Genomic DNA, 26939 nt, shown 5'->3' with positions numbered 1-26939 from the left:
AAATGTTGCTGGTTAGTGAAGTGTCCCCTAAATGTCTTTGTAATGTAATATTGGAGCAATTAAGCTGCTTTCGTTCCCAAAACTGTCTCTGTAGACCTCACTTAAAGGTCGTGTGAGGATTGATGTGTTGAAAGGAAGTAAACTTTTCTTCAGATTGGGTTTTGCATCCAGCTCTTAAGAGGATGGCTTAAAAACCGAAGCATATTGTGAGGATCATGGTAGATTAACACCATACACTCCCAAAAAAACCCAAACAGCTTGCATCTTTTGGAAAGTAGAAGCTAGTTTTACCTAAACAAAGGAAGATCTTAAACTGTCTTCCATCTTGTAAAGATCAGAAATGGCTGGTAATAAAATAAAGGTGAATTTGAGAGAATATGTACCTTTCTTTTCAAAAAGCTACCTTCTCTCTGTAAGATAGAAGTGGTGGTGGGGGGTGTGCTCTCACAACAAAACTACAGCCCATTTCTGTCTTTTCCAGTGTTAATATGTGTTGGATGATGCACTGGGAGGCTTTTCGATACTTAGTTTATGAAGTTATATGATGGAGTACTATCCTACCCAAATCTTTATTAATTCAGTGTAAAATATAAGAGTATATGTTACAAGGCATATTAAGAATGATGTTTTTAATACACTGTGGTAGCTGTCTTGCACATTAATATAAATTTAGTATTATTTTTTATTACAAAAATCTGTGATTTTAAAATGTAGTTTGAGGTAGAATATTTCTTTTGTATTTTTAAAGAATAACTTCAGCTTACAGTAGTAAATATTTTTGGCTTGTTTTAACTGCACTTGTTTCTTTTTTTCTGTGTGGTTTAGATGCTGAGGACTAACCTCAGCAACTGAGTGCTCTCCAAAAGATCATAGAATCACTTTGGTTGGAAAAGACCTTTGAGATCATCAAGTCCAACCTTTAACCTAACCCTGCCATCCCACCCCTAAATCATGTCCCTAAGCACCTCATCTATCCTTCTTTTAAATACCTCCAGGGATGGGGACTCTACCCATCCTGCCCACCTCCCTGGGCAGCCTATTCCAGAGCCTGACTGTGAAGAAGCCTTTCTGCGAAGAAATTTTTCCTAATGTCTAGCCTAAACCTGCCTTGGTGCAACTTCAGACCATGTCCCCTCATCCTATCGCCCGTTACCAGGGAGAAGAGGCTGACCCCCACCTGGCTACAGCCTCCTTTCAGGCAGTTGTAGAGGGCGATGAGGTCTCCCCTCAGCCTCCTCTTCTCCAGGCTGAACAACCCCAGTTCCTTCAGCTGCTCCTCGTATGACTTATGCTCTAGACCCCTCACCAGTTTTGTGTCTCTCCTCTGGACATGTTCCAGCAATGCAACATCTTTCTTGTAGTGAGGGGCCCAAACCTGAACACAGGATTCAAGGTGTGGCCTCATCAGCCCCGACTACACCGAGATGTAGAAGGGAAATGAAGGAAGGCCCCACAGAAGTTGAAGACATTTCTTGTTTGTTCCCAAAACAAAAAGCAGGGAACAAAGATGTTGTGCATGGAAGTTTTTCCTAAATACATTCCTATACTTTTATTATTTTAAAATAAATTCCCCTATTTTAATAACATTGGTACTTCCTTGGCAATATTATTGAAATGCCCTTAAAATATTATTGAAATTATGGAAATATTTAAGGAATGTGCTGGACTAATAATACATCTTTTTTCCATAAGGGAAATAAGAATTTTTTTGTCAACAGCTATAATTATCATTGTTACTACCATTGGAAATTTTTTTCCAACCTGTAGCATTTACTGGAATATATGAATCTGCATATACTTCATGCAGTGTGTATTCCTGTTTTTACTGGTGTGATAGGTTTTTAATGTATAGATTTTTTTAGATGGTATAACTTAGTGAGTCGTCTCCATCAAGTCTATTCATGACTTGAGTCACTAAGCAGGAAATTGGCTTTAACTATCTGCTCTAGCCCTGTTAGAATGTTTTTCTCAAAGACCAAGTCCTGTTGACAGCTATTAAACCTGATGAAAAGTCTTTTCATTAGACTTACTATTTAAGAATAGGGCTGTGTAGTTTCCTGTATGCTACATGTTTTATAGCTACATTTACTTTAGTTGTTACCTAGTTTAATGTATTTGATTGTGTAATTTTGTGTTGGGTAAGAGAGCTTTTTTCCAAACTCCTGGGTGGGAGCTACCAATCAGTTTGTAGAATTCTTGAGGAGTTTAGGCTGGAAGAGATCTCTGCAATCATCTAGTATGATGCCCAGCTCAGAGGAGGGATTAGCTCTGGATTTAGGCTGCAGTGCACAGGAACACACAGAAATCTTGGATTTTGAAAGTAGATCAGTGATTTTCATTTAAAATTATTTACTATTGCTGCATGTGATGGAGTAAAATGATCTATTTTGGGATATTGTAATTTTCAGTTCTTACACATACAGATCTTAATTGATGGATAAACCGAAGAGGGAAAGGTGATGAGGAGTGGGTGGAAGAGAAGGTTTTATTACCTTAACTCCTTGCTGGCAGCTTAACTTTCAGTGGGCTAGTCATTGGATTGAAATAGTAGAATATTCTGAGGAAAAAAAACACATAATGCACAATCAGAAGTATCCCCCAAATTCTAGTTTTGACTGCCAAGCTATCCATTTTAACCACTTGTATGATTTATGCTCTTAAAATACAGGCATCTTTCAGTAGATTGCAATTTTGTGTAAGATTTAAGGGACTCATGCCTCCTGGAGAGGCCTTTGGAAATAATTTTTCTTTTCTAGAAAGAATTTAATGAAATAAACCATCCTAGAAGGGAGTAATGAATTCTAGTAAGAGGTACAGAAATGACCTATTTTGACAAATAAAGTTCTGCTAGAGAATAGAACTCAGTTTCCATGTTAATGAAAATAGGTGAGAAACAACAGCACTGTGAATTACATTTTGCTCTACACACAACCTAGATAAAGTGCTAATTAAGTTACTGATTTTAATGTGCAAGTTTTAAGTTTATGGGCTAAGTGGTGTTGTTTTGATAACACATTTTTTTGATGCTGTGTCTTAGCATTATTTTGATCACCATTCCTTAGCTGAAAGGCGTGTGAATAATCTTGTATTAATTGGGAAGCATCTCCTAGCCACAAACACTTGAAGAAAACTGTATGATCTGTCATCTTAATATTTCTGTTGCTTTTTGCTTTTTCTGAAATAGTTCATGCCATGTTTATTCCATTTCTTGGACAGTTTTGTTAGCATGAATATTGCATCATTTGGAGACAAGATTTTTAATTTTCTTGGGGCTGTTGCAATTGTAAGGCCTGTTTCTGGGGAAAAAAGTAGTAAAAAACCCACTGCTTTTATAATTACTTGTATTTTTACTTTCAGTGTGAGAAGGGAATTGCACCTGATACATTCTCCTGTATCAATTCTTGGGTGTCTTTTCAAAACAGTTAGTTTCATGGTTTTATAGAGTGAATTTAAAAATAAACATTTTGAAAAGCAGAAGAATCATTTGGCAATTCTCTGTGTACTTAGACTACTGGTATCAGTGATGATTGATATCTAAGAACATTGTGCATGATATACTTCATGCTCAAGAAATCTTGTTTCTAATACTTGTAAGAAGGAGAGAATCCATACTATATTAAGATGTACAATATATAAGTCATTTGAAAAACTAGGTGTAATCAATATTTTTGTGTAGATCTACTTTTTACAGTTGACATTTAAAGGAGTTGGAGTTGTGAGGAAATCTCATTTTTTAATGCTTGTATCTAAATTAATTAGCAAGTATAATGCTATAGTTGCCATCATAGCAGTTTTTGTAAAATCAAATTACTCAGATGAATCAGACCTTTTGGTGGTTTGTTTGCATTAGTGAGTTCTGAAGTATTTTACAAGAATCCTGCAATGGAAGTAATTTGGAAAGCTTCTTTTGCGTTGTGTAAAGCATTATCCTTTTACAATAGGATATTGTTCTTTGTTTGCTTTCCTTTGTTTTTTGGTTTTGGGTTTGTTTGTTTTTTTTTTTCTAATCTTCACAAAGCTCAAATTGCTTCTTACTACACATTCTTTGTCTTATGGTTTCTTTCCCCCCTATAACTGTATATTATCCATTTCTATTGTTCTCTTCCAGTTCAAGTTGTTTTCCCAGGTACCGGGTGACTTCAGAGGTTCTTAATCGTCTCCCTACATATTTCTCTAGTAAAAGTTTAGCCCTCTTCTCTCGCTGCTCAATTTTAACTCCCTGTTAAGGGTAGTTATGGGTGGCTTCAGGGAAGGGGCTGAAGCAGGCTGCTACTCAACAGAAGAATGGGCAGTTGCATAGTGAGGAAAAGAAGCTCTGAGAAGATATCGCTATCATTGTTATGTTCTGCAAAGTACTTTAGTATCCAAGAATGAAGCTCTCAGGTGGGCTGGAATATCAGCCAGCACTGGTTTGGCTACTCTGTCTTAACTGGCTGTTGTTATTCCTTTCTCTGTTGTATTTTGGTCAAAATCCATGGAATAGCTGACCTAACTTACTTGCAATAACTTGTTTATGCTCACATAGTTGTCTAGGACATGATTTGTGTGGGATAGGACTGGATTTTTATCATCTGGACTCCTGCAAATACAGGTTTTGGCAAATTATCTAAGTACATATTTTTATAGTTAATATGTCAAGCATTTAATTACATTAATGATAGATACTGTCAGTTAACTTTTGAAATTGAGTATTTTCTCTGACAGGGAAATTACCTTAAATCTGCTAATTCCATGTTAACTATATAGAAGAATTTCCCTGTGCTGAAAATTCGAAAGAACTTGATAAGTTGTGAACATGCAACAGTAGGAATAATAATTCTTGTAGGTGTGTTGATAGACTAACAAGCAGCAGAGATCATAAAGCATGCTTATGCATCTTGAGTTTATAGCTGAAATGTTTTTTGTGTGATATTAATTCAATACCAAAGTTAAAGATACAAAATGGCAAGTAATGGGTTTTGTTACAAAGATTAGACTAGACTAAAAAATTTTTAAATTACAGGTTCTACCCCTCTCTTTTGTTGTACAACTTCTTAACTGAAAACTGGTAGCGTTTCAAGCTGAGAAAAAAAACAGTGGTTTATTGCTAGGAGGAAGTGTAGTGTGCTTTAAAAAAAAAAGTGTATGTTATAGCTTGCCAATGCATCTATACGTAGGAAAGAATATAAGTTAAGTTCTAGTAGCTACTGCAGCTTTACAGCTTTGTACTTAACATCCTTATCTAGCTGGTATTATACTCAGCCCTGCCTTACATGGCACATTTCACATGAAAAAAAAAAACAAACCACCAGCTTGCAGTTTAACCTGAGATGCATCAAGTAAGTATGTGCAGCAATTCAAAGTCTCGTACTTTGCCTTGTAGCTAAAGAGTATATCTCAGGTGTTTGTGACATGTCCTGTTTTCACACACATATGTGCAAGCATGTGTGCATGCACAGTCTGGCTGATGTAAACTGATAGCCACGGTGTTTTGCTACCATGTTGGGTTAGGGATTGACATTAGGGATGATACACCACTTTTCTTTCAACTTCTTCATGCTGGGGCCGAGGTGTAAAAGCAGACTAGTATCAACAAGGTCGTATGCTGATTTGTGACTAGCTCATTGGTATCAGTTTTGGGTATGATTGATCCTCATAGGGCTGCTGATTTCACTTAAAATGTCAGCTGACATTACTGTGAAATGTCTGACAGAATAGTTGCATGTACTGTGATGAAGGTTTAATGTGGGTTCTAGGGTCAGAAGAGGTCCTTAGTGTTCATCAGTGGCCTTTTATAGCTGGACCTTAAAACTGTCTTAGATGAGACCTGACTTTTTCTCTCCACACTAAGCCATATTCTTTCAAAAATAGTGTATAATCTTCTTATGTTAAGTTCATTTTCCAGGTTAATATGAGTTACCAGAAACAGTTACTGACCTGAGAGACTTGTCATGTACCTTATGATAATATCCCATACCAGGATATTTTTTAAAAACTATTGAGACTGTTCTGTCAAATATTAGTGTCTGCTGCTTTAAGTGTGTGAAGATGGAAGACTCATGTTTGGCATTCCAAACATGACTGAACGAAAAGGAGTTTTCTGAAACCGTAAAAATAGTAAGAATGTATTTTGATTTGATTAATTTTTCAATTTAATGGTTGCTTTTAGCAAGTTGCCTAGTATATGGAATTGTTTTCAAAGTGCATCTGAACTTGCACTCTTAAAGCACAAGTGGAATGATTTTCAGAATCAGGTAAATTTTTCTGCATATGCTTATTCTCAGCATATGTGTGTTCACTCAAGAGTGGAATATATGTTAACATTCTTGCAGAAAATTCACGAGAAAAACATTTTTGGTGTAAGTTTCATTAGTTTTCATTTTGAACTGTGAATTTGTTTCTATTTCATCCTTTTGATGTAAACAGTAATACTAAAATCCCTTGCAATTATCTGTGATAGGTGTACTGTGTTTTCCCTTAAATGATGATTTTTGACACTCTGGGTACTATCTCTTGAGTATTGTTTCACAGCAGGCCGTGGTTCGTGATCGGTAATGTCAGAACTCTTGCTGTTGGATGACTGAGAATCAACTGAATCTGGATCAATTTGATGTGTTATTTGTCTGTTTAGTATAAATGCATGTTATAGTTTGTGTCGATACTACAGTTTTACGCTGGTTCAAAAGGATGATTGGTATCTGAACTGACACAGCAATAGCATGTGATACAATTTATCAAAAAATGTACCACCACTAAGACAAGTCAAAACTATTTGAGCAAAGATGAACTGGCAGATTGAGTTTATATACCATAATGTAACACATCAGAGCTTGGTTTCCCATTAACACAAGCATTTTTGAGTCGTGAAGTCAGATTAACTGTATTACTGAACCACGGCCTTTAGGCAATACTGTAATAAGACCTCTTTCTTTACAGTTAAAATGTAAATCTGCTGCTTCTTATTAATGAAGAACACCGAGTGAAGATGGATTCATTTGTAGTTGATCACATAACTCTTTGGGAACTTTAGACTGCTGCATCTGATAAAGTAACCTTTAGTCTTATGCAAAAATGTACAGCATTGCTATATTGAACTTACTCAATTTGATTTTATAAAAACAGGGGAGTGTAGTTAACTTTATTCCTTGTACATTTTTGTAATCAATGAAAACTTTTGAAACTTGAAAATTTTTATTTTCATGGAGTAAATGGGAATGTTTTAAGTTCTAAGAATAATAGGTTGACCGTGAAAACTATGTTTACTTTCAGAGAGAACAGGAAATGAGAATGGGTGATATGGGTCCTCGTGGAGCAATAAACATGGGAGGTAGGGATCTGAAGGAAAAAGGCTTCTGTGATATAAAATTTCTTTTTCTTTGGGACTGTACATGTTACTCAAGCACTATTAATTAGTGACAACTACTGATAAAAAGAAGTAAACAGTATTAGGAAATAAAAAACCTCACATATTTTGCTTCTAAACAGCTGGTTTTTTCCCCAGTGTGTATCTTTATTTTACTGTTTGGACTGCCTGTGGGAGAAAAATATGATGTGCAAGTTAAGAGAAACAAAAAGGCAGGGAGAGGTGATGCTATAGAAATTATCTGATACAGAAGAGGAATTTTTGTTCAGAAATTATTTGGCATTCTTTTTGAGGGAGTGCCTATTCAGAGAGGTTGGAACTATAATTGCATGCAGTGACATGATGTAGAGCTTAAAATTAAGTTCTTGTTGATGTACCTGACAAAAGATTAATGAATAGTGTGGTTGGTTGTCTACTAATTTATTGCAAGTCTGTATTTGCAAATATTCTCAGTTCACTTTTGTGACTTAAAATATTGTCGCTGCTAAAAGCTGTTGCTGTGAAGTCTAGAAAAGTACATTCTTAATAAATAGTGCTCGTTCTATATATGCAGACTGAAAGTTTGAAATCTTACTTAACCAGAATATCTGCTTTTAAACAAGACTGAAACTTAGCATATTTCTTTAAAAAAAAAAATCTTACTAAACTATATTAATTGTCATTATATCTCTCTTGGAACCTTCCTGATGTTAATTTAAAATAAATTAAGATGGTAATTTTAAAAGTTAGTACTATTTTTGCATATTTAAAATTTGAAAGTACATACAAAATCTAGTAAACATTGTCGCTTGACCTTTTCAGGGATGTGAATTTGTAGACTAATGAATCTGCTTGGTCCAGATTTTAAAATATGTTATTCACCATTTCCTTGCATTTATTAAGACACATTTATAGGTACAAAACAAAAATAGGCTTTTTCAGTGAAGATTAACAGATTTAAAAATAATTTGAAGGAAGACATTGTAAAGTCATTTACAAGTAATGAGCTGAAGCTTAAGTTGTGACTAAATTTTGTGTTATTTTATAGTTGTATTTTTGCATATTATTGCAGTCTACTTGAAAATTTCATTTAATTAGGAGACTTTCAAGTGTTAATACCATGGAAACTACTAATGCCTGTTGTCTAGATCCACAAGATACACTTTTTACATACAGATTTTAAATGTGTATTTATAGCAATCAATTCACAGCCCTTTCCTTGTCAGGTTTTAATGCTCAATGATGATCATCATAGTCTTGCTTTGCAATCTTTGTGCTATAACTTCTGATTTTAAACTTAATACAAATGCTTTAAGAAATAAATGTGTAATTCCAAAAGAAGTTACAATAACAGTGAACTAGTACTTTAAAAAGGGAAAAATAACCATAGTGAATAGGTAACAATAGTGTTTGTTTCCACAGTATCTGGATTTTAGGTTAGCTCATCAACAGAGTGGTTTTGTGGTTTTGCTTTTTTTTTTTTTTTTTTTTTTTTTTTTTTTTCTTCTCCTCCAGCCCATTAACAATCCCACCACTGCAACCAAAAAAACTTGACCCTGGAAACCTGCAGTAGTTAAATAGCTATCGTTAAGTAGTAGACATTTAATTGTTGATCTTCGCGTCCTTCCATGACATTTCTGTTGGAACTGTAGCTTTATTTTTAACTGGCTTTACCTGTGCCATTTGCAACTTTTCATCATGTGGGACAGTGGGGAGCTGGAGTATCTTCAGTAATGGAAATACCTACGTGATAGCGTTATTAGAAAGCAGGGTACCTCTGTGACAGATTTAATTAGTGTTGGGCTGACTTGTGCAGAACCATTCATTTTTATATTGTTTTCTGTGGCAAACAAGTTCTGAGAGAATCTTTATGCCTCACCATAGCACTTAACTGGATCTGTAATGCTAGGTGCAGCTGATAAACTTCTCAGTATAAGAATAAAAAGGGTTTTTTGGGAGCTAGCTCTGCATTGATGAGGATTATTGACTGTGGCTTGTTGCCAGCTGTGCCAGATCTTGGCACGCACAGTTTGGACACTTAGAGTGTACTTTTTCAGCTCTCCAGATCGCAGAAAAAGACATGTTTTTAGTGTCTGTGCATTGTGGCATGAACCACTGACGACTGCTTTCCATCTGTTGCTGAACCTGGTCCAGTGAATGAACTGCTACCATCAGTGTCCCTCCAAAAATAATGGGCAATAAAATGGTTAGCTCTTAGGGTCTGCTCTGGAGCTAGGAGGACCTCTGAGGTATGGCTAAAATGCCATAGTGGCCTCTTGCTGAAACTGTGCAGGGCCCCACTCTCTCCTTGCATTACACTCTCCAGTTGTCCTTCTATCAGAGCTGACTCTGCCTGAAGTTGGCTTAATAATATGGAGGTTTGATAGTACTGGTCACTATATGTCATCCTGGAAGCAATGTGGATGATATTTGGGTGATAACGGCATTTGTATGATGCAGAGGGTAAGAACTTCAGTGCAGTTGAAGGACAAGCTACCTGAGTATGCCCAGCTGGCTCAGTTCAGTTAGGCTGGTAAGCAAGCCAGTAACAGGTAATTGAGCATTGACTGCTCTTAGTTAATGGCACTGCTACCAGCACTAAGCACTGCTATCGTTATAGTCCTGCAGAGTACTTACAGCCTTTGAAAAGAAAGGTTTCTGCTTATATTGGCAGTTTAAACTTCTGTTTCCTTCCGTATTTAGTCACTGAATGGATGATGCTAAAAAAAAAAAGTTTTAGGGCATATTCAACTGTAATTCCCTTGAGTTACAGCACGATCTTCTACCTGTTACGTGAACTGATCATGCTTGTGGGGTAGGTAAGAAGCATCTGACTTGTGCATACCTTTTTTTTGGCTCAGTGTCATAGGGAGTCTTGGGAGTTTCTCACTACTAAGCTCAAATGAGTTCTTTTCAAAATTACAGGATTTTTCTCTATGGCTTTTAATAAACTTGTGTAGCACTTTACATGTGCTACTGTGTTGCATGGGTTGTTTTTGCTAAGCAGCTTGCAGTTGGCGTAATGTATATGATCTAGCCCAGGTCTGCAATTTTAACAGCGATATCTTGGATGCAGTGGTTTCACTGACTGCTGTGATACATGTACTCAGGGCAGGTAATAAAGATGCAGGTTTGCATACCTGCGGGTAGCCACAGTACCATATCTGTGCTAAATGGCCTACTTACAATGATGTACCATTACTAAAGAAGTTACAGTTGTGTTGAGAGGTGAGAGGTTGATTTTTGAAATAACAAGTTTATTAGTCTAGCAATACGTCAGATTTCTTGATACTCTTGTATGTTGTCACGACTTAAAACATAGGCTAGATTCCAAAGACATGTTGTCTTCCGTTATCAAATTCTGGATGCATGCTTTTGGCTGAAAAGGGTGGATTATCTTGGGGTGGGGGGGATGTATCACCACCAGTCTTAAAGTTGTTGATATTTCACAATAGCAGATGTAAATTTTATATAATCATCACACTTTTTTTCTTTCTTATAACAACATGATAAAATGTTACGGAAGCAGTTTTACCTACCTGTTGAGTATGTTAGTGGGTACTGGTAGAGTGGTGTTTCCTAGCTCAATATTACAGCTAAATGTTCTCAAAAGATATCTTTAAGCTTTTCTCCTACCTCTTACTGTGAATCAGAATTTTGGAGGAGAGTGTTCTGTCACATTCAGTTCTAACAAAACTTAGTTTTCTGGTACTTTTACTATAACATTACATTTAAATGCAAGATTTGTTTATGCCATATTACAAATAACTTATGGTAAAGTTGAGTACCATTTTTGGTGTTGCTTTTAGATGTTAGACTAAATACTGTAACACTATATACAGTTAACATAATACTGGTAGAACAAGTCTTGAAAATCTATATTTAATATGTTATAATCCCTAAAGAACCAAGTTGCCTTATAGCTGCTAATTACTGCAAAATCACTTGAGATTTTTGCTAATTTGTGGTGTATACTGCATATATATGCTATATGAACACTTCAGTTCCTGCACAGAAACTGTACAGCTATATTTAGCTGTGAAGTTGAGGATTTTCAAATACACGAGACAGATTATGTAGTGCAAAATAATAGGGATTAATGCAAATCTGTTTAAAAGCAGATGACTGAGATAAATGTACAGTCTCAAAGAATATTTTTTTATTTCAAATGTTGGAAGTCTTGTACATTTGGATTTTTAAATATTGTAAATTGTTTGTTTATTCTTGTAAAATTCAGATAGGACAGCTCTAAGTATAGATTGTTTTGCATAGATGCGTTTAGCCCAGCACCTGCTGGTAACCAAGGCCCTCCTCCAATGATGGGTATGAATATGAACAACAGAGGAACTTTACCTGGCCCTGCAATGGGTCCTGGTCCTTCCATGGGACCAGAAGGAGCTGCAAATATGGGAACACCAATGATGCCAGATAATGGAACAGTGGTAACGTATCACAAATTTAATTACTTTGAATAGCTGTCATGTCTCATGGCCCATTTTTGTTACCAAAGATATTTTCACACAGAGGAAGAACATGTTACGTGTTTTGCATGTGTTAAAAGTAATTGATAAAACTTGTTCATGCAAATAATCTACAACACAAAAGGAAAAATATTTAATATTACTACGAAAATCCTACTTCTCTTAAGAATGGGGTGAGTTCTTTGATCAGTAACCAGACTTCAAATTGAGGTTAGAATACACAGCATTTGTAGCAAAACTTTGCATGTATGACCTGTCATTAAAAACTTACTGATAGAAGGAAATCACTTCTGTGAAATGAAGGAACAACATATCAGAGTAATCTGTAAATTTAGGCATTTGCTGTTTTTTCTTTTGTGAAACTAAATTCTATGCATTATCTTGTTGGGGTTTTTGATGAGCAGTTATATGTTGGTAGCTATGCAGTGTGAAGATATCTTTGTGTAAACAATTTGATTTTTAAAGCGATTAGCGGTTTTTGTATTTCCTTTCTAACAGTGTTGAAAGCATGAGATTATGACAGTAATTATGCCACTTAGAAAATAAGTATGCCAACAGCTGTTAAGGATAACTGTCGTATCAACAAAGGGAAAATAATATTGCCCAGTTGCTGAGGATGGTAGAGAACATCTGTACATCTGGAATTTTTTATCAAGAGTAGATATGCCATTGGGATGCAGTTAAAGCACTAGCCGTTTTTGCTCTGTTCTCATAGCTAGTTGCTTTTCCTAGCTGTAATGTCTTATGTAGAGAAACAACTATATAATTTTTAATCTGATTTTTACATATTTTTCAGTATTTTGTGAATAGATATTTGGGATGTTCTAGTGGTAGTGTGATATAAAGGAATATATAGTATAAACAATGATTCCATTGTAGTTTTATTGGAACACAGAAGCATTTTGTAGCTGTATTTTTTTATATATGCCTTCTCAACACTATCCATCTGCAATTATGCAATCTTTATAATGAAGTTTGGGCAAAATCCTTTGTTCCTTAGAGGAAAATGAGATTTTGATTGAGCACAAAATAAATAATGAGTCTGGCCTTTACCAGTTAAAGGAGAGGATTTCACTTCACACCATAGGAGCCATCTCATTTTATCAGTTGTATCATTTCTCTCAAAGTGTAGGGATGCTTTTCACAAACTACTGTTTTCAGAGATGCTTTTGCTGGAGACCAGTGTGTTACTGGTCACTCTGGAACATTGTCTTGTGATTGCATGGACACTGGAAAAGAGGTGTAAGGAAAAGGACATGGTATTGTAAATCACGGTATCTATTTCAAACTGTTGTTTTTCTACAAGAAGTCATTCCAGGTATGGAAATGTAGGGAATATACTGACACTTCAAAATGCATGTTTAAAAAATTTTTTTTTACTTTCATTTTCTTCTGCATGCTATTGAAGGACAAATTAGATGCTTTTTTTTTTTTTCTTTTGGAGTTTGAATGTTTTTAGTTTGGGGCACAGGCCCTTACCGAAAGGCCTAGCCTTATTGTATTTTTGCTGCTGTTGGAAACACACTTTGGACATCCTTTGAGGGCTGTCTACTAAGAATTAGTAAGAATTAATTTCCGTTTCCACTGAGAGAAATGGAGAATATGCTTTATAGACCAGAAATGCAGTGTTTGGTTTTTAAATTGGATATTTTTCTGAAGTATTTTAGGGAAATTTGGAGCAATCTTCTTTGTTCCACTGCAGTCTTTTGAAACAGATTATCTTTGAACATAACATTTTAAAAATAGCTTTTATCCCACATACTTTATTGTAGGTAGTTAATGACTGCAGATTTCTTGTTAGCTGGAGAGATGGGTGGGTCATTGTTGGAAAGAGTACTTCTTGTCAAGAAGCTAAATGTTAAAAATTATCAGGAGTATGTGACAAGCTATTTGTTGAAATACATATCCATTGCTAACGAGCTAGCATGAGTTAAAGATAATTCTTTAACAATTTTTAACCAGTGCTGCAGATTTTAAGGTACTTCGGGGCAGTAGTAGATCTTTATGCAGCTGTTGAAGTAACTTTTTTCTTATTCAGTGTCAAATTTTAAACAATGCACATACATACAACCATGATCTAAGTTGCATACATTTTTATCTATATGCGTATAACGCTGTTTTTAAATAATATATATATGAATTAGCAGACTTCAGAACTGTTAAGATTTACTACTGTTACTGAAGTTTGACTTTCAGAAGAATTCTTCTCTGATTCAGGCATATAAATAAAGTGTTACTCTTGGATGTTCTTGTTGAACTCTGTATAGCTGGGTAGTTAATGTACAGAAGGGATTTCTCTGAAAGCGTAACTGTCTTCAACAGGTGATTGATGAGTTATTTCAAGATCCGATTGTACCATGTATCTATGCTTTTAATGGTTTTGTTATGTTGAGTTAATGTTTTAAATTTCATCATGTGGGGTTCTATTTTTAAACACTTGCATAAATATTGAACTATAAGTGCTCAGATGCATGTTTGCTGTTTTAGGTCTTAATTGCTATAACCAAATAATTCTGTGTAAGCACGTATACCTTTATTAATATTGGGCACAGAACTAAGGAAAATAAACATTAACTGGATTTTCACCTTATTGATATTTCAGGTTAAACTTTAGATCTATATATCCAGTTTTTTTTAAAACTACACATAGTCCAGTTATGCATTTTATCACTCGTTGTGTCAGTTTATTTGGACTGAATTTTAAGTCTGTCTAAAGATTCCTGAAATGCCATACAAAAGGCTGACTCCAGGTAGTATGGACTGAAAGACACTTTATACACAGATATGTGGGTGTATGAGTCTTCAGGTTATATTGCTATTAAAAGAACAAACCTGCAGTCTCTAGAAATGCAAAAGTTGATGAGGTTTTTTTCCTAGTTTGACAATGTTTCTGTGTCTAATTTATGTAAGGGAGAAGCATTGTAGTTGGTATGTAAGGCAGAACAGGGCTCAGGTATAAAACTGTTTGCTGTCTTTTCTGTTACGTAGAGAATATGTATTGCTTCAGATGTGCTTGAAAGGATGGAAGTTACATCCAGCACCAGAGTTGGTCTTAATACTTAAGTTTTTAATTTTTAATTTACTTTACAAATTTGGAGCGTAACATTAGCACTCTTTAATTTCCAGCTCTTTTTCCATAGTAACTAATTTAATTGCTCCTTTCTTCCCTCTATGTGTGATCCTGATTCTGCTGGACTATCTGCTGAACTTCATGACAACATCACTTGTGGTTTTTGTTGTAACTCACATTTGGTGTGTTCCAAATGGACTTGTATTAGCATAATGAGAGATTCCCTCAAGGAGGTCCATCACAGATGGGTTCACCTCTGGTTAGTAGAACGGGCTCTGAAACTCCTCAGCCGCCAATGAGTGGTGTAGGTGCCGTGAGTGGTGGACCTGGTGGCTTTGGTAGAGGAAACCCAGGGGGCAACTTTGAAGGACCTAACAAGCGTCGCAGATACTAAAACTTATTTCATTCCCTACTGTTTAGAAATTCCAGTAAAACTATACAGTGATATGCCTTTATAATTTTAGCTGTTATCTGGAAACGGTTTTATTGTTATTGTAGTCTTTAAAACAGTTTCTTTTGTAAAACTTTTTTTGTATTCAGTCATAGGCTTTGTAGTATAGAGCAGAATTGATGCGGATCATTATGTAAGGCAATGTGTTTGTGACTAGCAAAATACAATGTGTGACTATGCTGTAAAACGTGGAGTTATCTGATTACAATAAAATATAAAAATCATTTGAAAGTATTTTGGGAATGTTATTACTAATACTGGGTAAGAATTTTATGCTTATAATTACAAGTGGCATCATTTTCATTCTTACGTAGTTTCTACTATGTGTCAAGAAAGTTCCATTCTTAATATTGAATCTGTTTAGCTGAACTGCATGTTGCAGTACATACTGTGAACAATTTATAACACAACTGCTTTTGTTTTGACTTTTGAAGAGCATCAAATTCTTTACAGAGTGTTCTCAAGGATACTGTGTCCTTGCATCTCCGTCTCCCTTTGCAAACTTAGTCACAATAAGCTTATCAACAGAGTATATCCATTACTCAAATTATTGCAAAATTTAACTTGGGGGGCAGGGAAAGGACTTTGGAAAAGGAATATGTATGTATGCTTTATTCATAACAGTATGAATGAATTTACCTAAACCATACTTCTACGAAAGAAAAATTGTTGTGACCTCTGTGTGTTGTACTGATCGTTAAAGTATCTTGCCATTGCAAGGAAGGAGACATTTGTGCAAGCTGGTTTAAAGCCTTTCACTGTGTAATGCATCATTATAGGTATACATTTCCCCCAATGGTTGGTTTGAAAAGAAACAAGTCTGTTATCAATGTTTAACTGGTTAATTCAGAGGCAAATAAGTGTTTTCCAGTTAAAATAATTGTTCACTTATAGTAGAGTAATAGCATTTAGAAGGATTGCACTTGACTATTCTTGATAAATGTTTTACAGAATGATTAATTTGAAAAATACCCATTTCCAACACAACTCAGGCTAGATTTGCTGATTGAGTCTTAAGATAAAACTGATGATAAAGCTATTGTGAAGCTTACTATGGTTCAGATTTTGTCAGTCATGGAAGATGATGGAAAAGACCTATTGGTTCTATTCCTGTAATGGCAAGAAAGTAGGGGTATTTTTATTACTGTTGCTTTTTTCCTGCACAAAATAGATATAAAATATTAGTGTTTTTTATCAGTTCACTCACGTTTTCAGAAATAGAAATTGCTAAAATTTATCTGCATGAATTGTGATACTAAATTGATTTAAAACTGTTTTGAGATAACATAGTGCCCTAATTATATTGAAATGGTACTTAAGTAGCTCAAAGCACGGGATGCAAGTAGCAGAGAGCATGTATATGTTACTTCTTAATATAGCAGTGATTGTCTTGGTGAATTGAATTGTGAGCATATGGGTAACAGGAAAATTGTGGCATAGCTGGCATTTTGGAAGTATACTGCTTTTACCACATGTGTAGGTCCTCACCTGTGACATCGGTAACTGTAAACTAAAGCATTTTCCTCTAGACTGACCTTAATGTTGCCCTTTTTTGCTTGACTTGAGATACATGCCACACTTTATAGTTTGGAATGCAATAATGAGTTAGGTTTAAAGTCTGAAATACTCTTTTCCCTACTTGATACATGTATCACGTTGCAGCTCTCATTCTTCCAAAAAACCCTGCAACTGGTTTTACTTGGCACACTGTTCCTAAAACTCAACATTTGGGAAAATTGCTGTTTTTTCACTAGGTGTAAACTAGTGTTTGCATATAGCAATTACTTAAGCTCTCTGCTTTGGTGTATTATATTCAGGTGAAAATGCATTGGTGTCTAAATATTAGATTACTTTTGTCTCATATTTTCTGCCCTTGTACATGGCTTTTATGGGGGGTTGAGAAAGTAATGGTGTGAGCTGGTAATTCTAAACTGTAAAGCCATAGAGGGAACGTGTTTTAAATATAACTTGAACTAGATTCAAGAGGTCTGTTCAGTTTTTCAAAGGAAAAGGCTGTGTCATTCAGGCCTTTTGGCTTAACTCCTGTATATTTGTTTAGATGTATATGCCCTCATCCTTGTAGTATCTGTTTCAGAAATACATTAAACATACCCCAAATCTGCAAAAAGTGGTTCGTTCTTTCCTTGCCAGCCTCATGCTATTTTAAGTGCATGTTTGTTGCACAGCATTTTTGCTAGCAAGCAGAGGTATGTATATATTTGGAAGTTACTGTAGATTTGAATTAATAGTAGTGATTTTCATTCCACGGTTGTGAGCTACTCTTCCTGTAGAACTATGACTTGGATGGCTCTGCTGCATGGTAACAGCGGATTTGTCTGCTGTCCTTATTGCAGCAAATCATCTAATCTCTTTTTAAATATCCATGAACCAAGCCTTTAAGTCCTGAAAAATAAATACTCAAATGTTGAATTTGGGCACACTTTAAAGATTTAATGAAGAATTCCTTTTGTAGCTGATGACAGGCTGCTAAATTCTCCTCTTAATAAAAGCTTTCTTAGGGCTGCCTAGCCATGTTGGTTGTATACAAAAGTCATACCAAACTCATTTTTTCCCCTTTTCCACTTTTTATTTCAGATTTTTTTTAACTTGAAAAATAGAATAATCTGTAATTAAAAATTCTTTTGAAAGACACTAAATACGAAGTCATTGATTTTTATGAAACACTAATGGTTAAATGGTTGCAATCTGCCTTGAGATAACTTGGGTCAAAAATGCTGAAATAACCAATCTGAAGGAAGATTCTCAAGTGAAAAACAAAACCCCTTAGGCCATTTGAAGGGAGAATATGCGTTGAGGTGAGATGTCAAGCAAATCAATGGTGTGTTCTGATGGCATGAAGCTCATTTCACGTAAGCATGTTGTGGAAACTAATTTTTTTGCATACTTAATATATAATTTTTTGTATAACAAGTTGGATCATAATTTTTCCTTCTCAGTGAATACAAGTCAAACTGTTGTTGAACTATTAAAATGGCAGGGAAGGCTGGGTAGCAACTGATGGGGTCAGTTTACATTGGACTGCAAATGTGAATAGATTCTCAGTCCCATTCCTGGGAGTTGAAGTGGTTTATCCATAGGTGGTTTTACAGAGTCTGAATCCAGCATCTCTTGCTAGCTTGTGCTTGGGGCTAAGACTGGGGGACTTGAGAGGACACGTATTTCAAATGTCATCTAATTGCCTTCTCAGTAGCCCTGAATCTATTAATTTGGGCACTGTGCTGTCACTAAGGTGCAGAACCATCTTGGGATTTGGTGCTTTCCCTGGGCTGTTAGCTCACTTCTACCATGGGGGAATATCTGTCCAAACTTCCCTGAGTCTTGCATAGTAAGGAGGGAGTGAATGTGATCTATGGAAAATACAGAGGTTGGACATTGCTCCTGTAGATTATTGGCTGTTCAGTGCTAGTTTAGTGGCAAATGTTGGACTGTATTATCCCAAAAGCACCTGCTTTTTAAAAAATCCATTCAGTGAAATGTGAGAACTTAACAATAGAAGAATTGACTTAAAACTTGGAATAGCTAATTTCAGGTATAACTTTTCTCACTGGATTGGCTTTTTGTTGCCTTTTGGGATATACTGTAAAATAATCTTAGTAGGTGGTCTCACCAATTTAGTGTTTTGCTGTTTTGAAGAAATCTGTCTTGTTAATAGTTCTGAGTTTTTCCCATAAAATATTTTAAAGATCATAGCTGTAGGCATTTCAGGTTTGTTTTCACTGAAACACTGAAGTTTATCAAAATTGTTATCTAAGTTTAAAATGTAAGTTGTAGAATAGATAAAATGAACATTAGATTTTCATGAGAACAATATTTTTGATGATTTTAAATGCATGGAAACAATCCCTCAATGTGCTTGTCTAAATGGGATAGATTTAATAGGTCTTTTCCATCTTGAGCTTCCTTAAGCTATTATGAAAATTAATATAATTGAGATTTGGAGGTGTTCATATTAATGACCTCAGCCTGACATCCAAAAGCAGTAAGAGATGTGTTTCTTCAGAAAAGTAGTTTAGAACAGCAACCATTTTTCCTAGTTGAAGAAACAATTCAGAAAAGTTTAATAAGCATAGTATACTGATAGGTAAAACCATTTTAAAAAACTGCTTTCCTATAATGATTATTTTATACCCAAATCTCATTAAAAGAAAAAAAGTCTGTGTAAATGTGGGTAAAATTTTACTGATTTCTATGTAGTCCCTTGAATAGAGGACAAAATGCTCATAAGAAGAGGTGGAGATTCAAAAGGAACTTAACTGTGTTACTGCATACACGTGTTGATAAGGTTCTTCCACTTGTTTTGGTAAATGGTTTGTCTAGAGCTTCTATTGATCCTAGTTTTGCTAGTGTGCTTTTATATCTTAATTCCTGTAGAGTAAAGCATAGCTGTAGAATTTAAATGTACATGTTAACTGTATGTAGGACGTTAAGTGCTTGACTTGAAAGAAGTGCAGTGAGAATAAAGATACTGTTCTTGCCTTTAATTTCTCAGTAAACAAAGTTGCATAGAACCTTGAACAGAAATAAGTGTGAAGGGTCCTGTATGTAAACTGAAAAATATGGGGGAGGGGGAATAAAATAACATAATAACAATGGGAGAAATGTGGTTTAATTTTATATCTACAGCAGATTCACAAAAATAAAGGTTATTATACATGAAAACCACAAACTAACTTATTTTTAATGGTAAGATGGAAATACCAGTTAAATTAATGTTGTAGATTTTTTTTAAACTTTGAGTAAACTTTTGAGTGCAGGCAGCCAAGGAATATCGGAAAAACTGAAATGAATTAATGTTCAAAAAAAGTTCTAATATTCATAGGATGTAGCGTGGGGTCACTGGAGTTGGATATGTTTCTTTGATGTTGTGAAATTGTTCTGTAGCATATACACTTCATGTTGTCGTAAGTATGAAACAGTTGATTTTAAGATTGTTAGCCTCTCATCAAACCAGTGAGAATTCAGTCTTACACCTATGTGTCATAGCCAGAGAAGCACCAAACAGAAGATTGTGTAAAGGAAAATAAAATAGTGAATATTTATTAGTAATTATGGGATAGGATTAAGGTATTTTCAGTAGTTTTTGCATTAATTTCACTGTAATCAATTTTTTATTTATATGAAAGGGAAAGTAATTATATTCAGTGAATATATGAAAGAAAAAAACCCACCAAAACAAAATACCTCTCCAAAAAGAACCAAAACCAAAAAACCCCAGTGCCTAACCCACCTACCACCCCCAAGCAAAGCAGGTTTTCCCTCTTTAAATAGCTATATATACTTAAGCAAGGTGGAGGAGGTAATGTAATAAATCTTAAAAATATGTAAAAAACCACAAGGATTTATTGTAATTGTTTTTGCAGCTGTTTGCTCTTTTTTTCTTTTTTAAAAGATCCAGTACTGTTCATTATTTGCTGTAAAAGGATTTATTCTGCGGTGCTGTTACTAAGCTTTAAATATTTTTGTCTACTGTGAAATTGCAGGAAAATACCCTGCAATAAACCAGCTATCACAGTACTGTAGAATGCAATCTTTGAACTGCCAGCTGGAAGTGGTCTTTGAAGCTGCTTACAAATGTTTTAAATATTTGTATGCTAATAGTAAATTTGAAGTCTTTGTGTGCATATTTAAAATAATTCAATACATGCATTGCTGCAGATATGAATAGCCCTTTGCCCTCCTTCCTGGCTTGGTCCTGCGTCCTGCCTGCTTTGTCCCACCCTTGCATCTCTGTGCTCATGCACTGAGCAGGGCAAAAGAAACAGTGAAAATTACTGTTTCTGCTCATTTCAGTGTGGAAGGAAAGAACACCAAGGACTGGGCAGTAGAGTAAGACTCTTCGTAACTGTGGACTTACATTAGTTTGTGCTGTATCTACATGCCACGTAGAAAATGTAGTTTTATATATGTTCTCCTAAAGTGAGTTTAGGTGACTTTTCAGTTCTTCTAAGAAATACCTAGCTTAGAACAAATAGGTAAGAAATATGCTGAGAGCTTTAGATGTCTGAATAAGCATGGTTGTTTTACATTCTTAGTGATAGTTGGTGCAAGAGGGCAAGTATTTGAAGTAATGATGAAAAAAAGGTACATTAAAATATTAAGCCAAATTATATGTGAGCTTGATCTGTCTGTTCACTTTCTGCAGTCGCCAAGAAGGTTACATGCAAGCCACTAAAATATGGAAAATAGTGTTCTTCATGATTTCTCCAGGAAAGATGATACACACAGTTGCTTTAGAGAAGCAAGACTATTCACATGCACTTTTTCTTGGAAGAAAATATGTAAACTGCAATTACAAAGATGGGAGATACTGTCTTTTAAAATGCAGATGTTCTTCATTCTTTGATACAATAGCACTGCATTGTTCCACATATTATGTTCCACTTTTAAGGGACAGAGCATGTGAAAGGTAAGCTGCAGCTCCAGTTTTAGTCAACTTCAAATCAAAAGCCTTTTCCAGAAGGCACAGAAGGAAAACTTTAATCATGAAACAGTAGTTCCTTTTCAGTTTTGATCCAGTGTGGAATGTTGTGCTTCTGGAACTTCCAGCATTGATATCAGTAGCAGTTCCATACCTGACATTTTCAGAACCAGAGCTGTGCCAAATAATGCAAATAAAGTTTCTGCTTTAGTGTGTGAAGAATGCAATTATTACTTTTCAAAAACTGAATGTTCAGAGTTTTGAAAGAAAATGTATGAAATAATTGTCATATTGAATTACTGCTTTAAAAGTGAAAATTATGTCAACTTGGCAGTTGGGATGGCTATGCTTTTAAAACCATTTTGGTATATGTGCCAGTTTATCTTTTCCATGTTATGCTTTATGTAGCTTTTGTAATATCACTTAATGCATGTTTAGCATCATTCTTACATCACAGTTGGTTACAGTTTCATATTTTATTCATGCTGCTGAATGCAATTGTCTGCAGAAGGGGGGTACTAGAGCATTTGTTTAGTATTATGTAACTTGTTTAGGAGAGTTTTTCATTGCTAAGCTTGCTTTCTGTTTTGTGTTCACTCTGCATGTTTTGTGCACAATATGCTTTTTCTATTGCATATGGGGGAAAAGCGTTTATTAGAAAAGTAAACGGAAGTCCTGGATGCCTCTTACTGCTTCTAAAATGACAGCTGGCTCAGGAGAATAAAATCACTTGGTATACTTTAATGCATGATTACATCTACATTTTTTTTCTTGCTTAGGACCCACTACAGTATTGATGTTAAAGATAAAAAAAGTCTGAGTTTCCATAGATAATCTGGTTTCAATCACAAGCATGTGTACAAGACAGTAAATTAATCACAAATGACTTGATGTTTGCTCTGAATAGTACTGTAACGCCCCAAGTTGTATTAAACGTAAAAAACATAATTAGTTTGAATTTCATAATTTTAAAAGTGAAACTTTAAAAATTTTATTGAGTGAGAGTAAGCCAGTCCACTGCCGGGGCGGGGAAAAGTACACATCTGTGGAGAAATCATGCTCGTGTTTTGACTTGCATTATGTTACTGGGCATGCGTTTTTTACTCTTTAAATTGGAACCATTGTGCGAAACTGTAAAGACTTAACAAGAAATACAGTTTGTCTTTCTTTACCCAGTTATAAGTATTAATTCACTGTTAGCATCTTAAAAATGGAATTGGTTAGATTAGGCACATGTACTTTACTGGAGATGATGGCATGTAGTATGAATATCAGAAATAGGATAATTCAAGTGATGGTAGTTACCAAAGACTGATAATACTTTGTGCCTTTAAGCCTAGTTGGATAAAAGCTGATCTCGAGCATTTTATTCTTAACTACCTTTGAAATGAATTCTTTCATATATCTTCTTCTTCCAGTTATTCATAAACTTGAATTTCCCAGGTGTCTGATATTTTTGGGAAATAAATACTGATTTTAAAACTCTGCTCAGAACCTTGATACTACATTTGCATTTCTGCTTTATTGCTGTAGTAGTCACAGAAGCACTCAGATTCAAAAGTGTTCATCTAGATTTTTGGGGGAGGGTAAGGGATTGATTATTGTATCTTGTATCTTCTTGAGGCCTCAGGTGGGAAAACTGGTAATGTAGAATCTTCATATTATTGTTAAAAAAAAAAAGTTTAAGAATCTGGTATATTCAAAACTGCCCAGTGTCGAGGAAGCTGAATGGTGTATCTTTAAAGAAGGTGGGAAAAATATTTTACTAGAGGTCTTACATGTTTATGAAGTATTTGAGCTCTTAAATCTTTCACTGATCTGATTTTGAGGACACTGTGACTCAATCTGAACCTTCTGTTAGTATTGTGGTGAAAATTCTGCAAGCTCTGCAAAGCTTTAGAATTGATGTGAGGACATAATGCGACATACTGCCTGTAGGAATGGGCCAAATCATTCATCTTTGAAGATTGTGACTGGCCTGCTCTGGGTATCTTTATTCATTCCATTTAGGACTTGGTTTCCTATTCTGTATTCTGGGCTTTCTTTTATTTGTAAAAGGTTTTAACTTTTCCTGATGAGGTGAAAGATATGAGCTGTATAAAACTTTATTTGGGGGTTGTAATACTAAACTTGATGGAAATGGGTTAAAGGAAAGAATTGGATGTTAGATGCACAGTAAAAACAGTTCTTTATATGATTTGGCAAGTCATTATGTACTTCTCCATATGTGTTTTGCTAGTATATAAATATCATGTATGTATTCTTAACCTGTTGTGTCGTTAAAAAGGATTTACAGCTTTTCCTGAGGGGGGGAAAAAGACTTTGTTCTGGATTAATTTAATTTTAAAGTTTCTCTTTTGTGTAAATTAGTACACAATAATTAAATGACAGAATACATGAGAACTTAATATAGATAGGTACTCTTTCTTGACTCACAGGCATGTAGAAATACTAATACGGAAAAGTAAAAGTAGATAGTGGTCTTCATGGGCTCACAGATGAGGGAGGTAGTAATGTGAAAAAGCATGAAGATGTGGTTTGACCTCATCTTTCAGTTTGTTTCGTCTAAAAATTTGGAAGCTACCATAGAATTAAAAGCCCCAGATACGACTCTTGATAAGCTTCGTCTAAAATTCTTAAATGTTGTTTCGGAGTTCTGCTATAAATGAAACTAGTTCAATGTAAACATGCAAATAAAATACATGCTTTAATGGACAAAATAAGTCTGAAAGCCTGTGTTTCATTAAGATATGGAGAAGAGGAATGTCACTGGGGAGTTGGTTATATTTTCTCCATTTTAGTTTTTGTCTACATAACTGAAGGAGCAGAGGTGGAACTTTAGTAATGACATGCAAGGAAGGGTTAAATATACAAGACAAAGTTGTGCTGAGAAAGGACTGAAGTTCAAATATGTAGAACTTAATGTACCAGTGCTTCCAACAGAGGATTTCTGTTGCAACTTTAGAGAGCTCCTGCTTAAAAACAAATGCTGCCCAAATCTGGTCCTGCTCTTGTTGCAGGAAAATGTCATCTCTGCCTCACTCATGACAAAACAAGAATAGGACTATCGGGATTTAAATTTATGAAGAACATTATTATCTTGCCACAGTGGTAAATCTGAGTAGCTTGTCTGCTGATTGGGTATGTGTACACCTACGTGACTGTCGGAACCTTCCCAGGACTTTGAATGTGGTAGTGCCTTCGGTTGCTTCGCCTGCCTCAGTTAATGAAGTTCCTTTATGGCTCCAAGGATACTTTTCAAAGTCTTCCATCTCTTCTGCTTAGCGCGTATCAGCTGTACGGTGGCAGCTACTGCAGCTGGGGGTTGAGGGTGGTGTAGTCATGGAGCGCTTAAATTGGCATTTGCTCTTGCCAGCTACAGTCATCTTACAGTCATTGCAGTGCGCTTCCAAATGTTACCTGTCATGAACTATAAATGTGGTATTCTCATATGAGGTATTGATCTGGGCAAGCTTGAGTAGATACTTCATAATATATACAAATTTTAAAAAAATACAAACTGGTTACACTTGTACTGTCAACAACACAAATTCCTTTGATATGAATCTGTTGGATAATTATTTCAGTCCGATTCCCTAATTTTGTAATAAAGATGCAAAGACCTGGTTCTGCCTCCAGGTGCTGAGATTTATCTTCAAACTATTTGGATATCTGCATTTATTTTAGTTTACACAGTGTAGTGTAAACTAAAATCACTAAAAATTTATGCGTAAATATACCCTGTCAGAGCATACTCAGCAATCGGATGCTGCTCCAATGTGAGATTTTTGCAGAGCTCAGAATGAAAGTCAGTTGACCGAAATAAGTTTTTGAATAAGATGGAAATAAAGTTACGAGAAGGCAAGAACAAGGTGGAGCAGAACAGGAAAGCAGACTGTGAGCTTTTTGCAGATGGTCCATAAAAAGTAGTGGAAGAATTTGAGAACAGGTAAATGTTCTGTTAACCTTTCAAATAAATTGATGCATCACTATGCAGAACTTCAGTTTGAAATGCAGACTTCATTGGAGACCCTGCTGCTTGCTTATGTGGAGTTTCAAGACACAGCAAATAATATTTGTTTGTAGCGTGTTGGAATGGATGTTTTTTCTTTGTGTACATCAAAAGTCACAAACAGGTAACTGATGTAACAACTTCTATGTTCTAGTCTGTGTTCATAACCATTTTCTCATTAATGTGTCGATATTTAAAAATTTGTCACCTGACATTTTGATAACTTATTTTTAAATGCATATTTTTAATGTGAGAATTACAGTATGAGCTTGCATCTTGAAATCTGAATGAACCATGATGAAAAGTAGTGCCAAGAGTGAACTTCTTTAATTCAAAATATCTTAGTCTTGAATATGATGCCAACTGACTGCCTTTGTATAACAAAAGGAAGCTCCCTATTTCTTACCACGTGATCTTGGCATAGTCCTGTGCAAACGTGGTTTTATCATTAAGGCCTTTGTACTTCATTGTTCTCAAGAGAAAAAAATTGTAGCTAGCTGGAGTGTCTTTAAGGGGGGGGCGGGGGGGTTGATGGTGGAAGGGCTAATTTTAATAGTATTGCTAACATACACTGAGATGCCTGATAGTTAAATCTGTTATTCAAAGTTGAAATTCTTCCTAATGTCATGCTTCTTAGTCCTCTCCATTACATGTTAGCAGGTGCTTCCTTAGCTCTACATATATGAGAGCTGAGGCTTAATGCTTTTTTTAATGGTTGATACTTACTTAGAAAGCTGTTTCACTTTGGGTAGGAACAATATCTTTATTTTACAGGTAGTAGCCACTTCTACTAAGATAAGGAAAGTAAAATGGTAATAGAAAGTTGAGATAAATCTTACCTAGTGCGGCATCAGCAATAGATCTAGTTGTGCAAGTAAAGGACAAAAAGCCAAGTTTGAGTCCCAGCTTACCAGATGGTGAAGCTGGCACAACAGTAGCAAGTACAGAATCTATGCCCTTCAGTTTTATCTGGTTGAGTTCACCACATACTAAAAATTTTCACAGGTTCCTTGGTGGTGTTACGCACAACTTTTAGCCCAGGTCTGAATAGCATAATCTGCTTTGACTGGGCAAGCATTAGGCTTGGTTTGTTGCAATGACTAGTTATGCCATATTGGAACAGATCTGTAAATACCTTCATCTCTACAAAACTCAAGTGTTCATG

At 35.3% G+C, this 26939-nt stretch overlaps 1 protein-coding gene across 9 annotated transcripts in view; it reads left to right on the top strand.

The window, feature by feature from the left end:
- PSPC1 (paraspeckle component 1) overlaps nucleotides 1-26939 on the top strand; it is a 69558-nt gene that overhangs the window by 28554 nt on the left and 14065 nt on the right. The window contains exons 7-9 of one of the 9 annotated variants that reach the window (XM_009648307.2): nucleotides 7249-7306; nucleotides 11594-11763; nucleotides 15081-16785. The exons of 5 other annotated variants lie outside the window; for them this stretch is intronic. In XM_009648307.2, the coding sequence (XP_009646602.1) occupies nucleotides 7249-7306; nucleotides 11594-11763; nucleotides 15081-15266 (414 nt within the window). In that variant the 3' untranslated portion in view covers nucleotides 15267-16785. 3 more of the 9 variants (XM_035903763.1, XM_035903762.1, XM_035903764.1) reach the window with 3 other exon arrangements.

Source organism: Egretta garzetta, unplaced genomic scaffold, assembly GCF_000687185.1.
Source record: "Egretta garzetta isolate BGI_Z169 unplaced genomic scaffold, ASM68718v1 scaffold401, whole genome shotgun sequence".
NCBI classification, from domain to species: Eukaryota; Metazoa; Chordata; class Aves; order Pelecaniformes; family Ardeidae; genus Egretta; species Egretta garzetta.
This window is presented reverse-complemented; position numbering and strand designations above follow the sequence as displayed.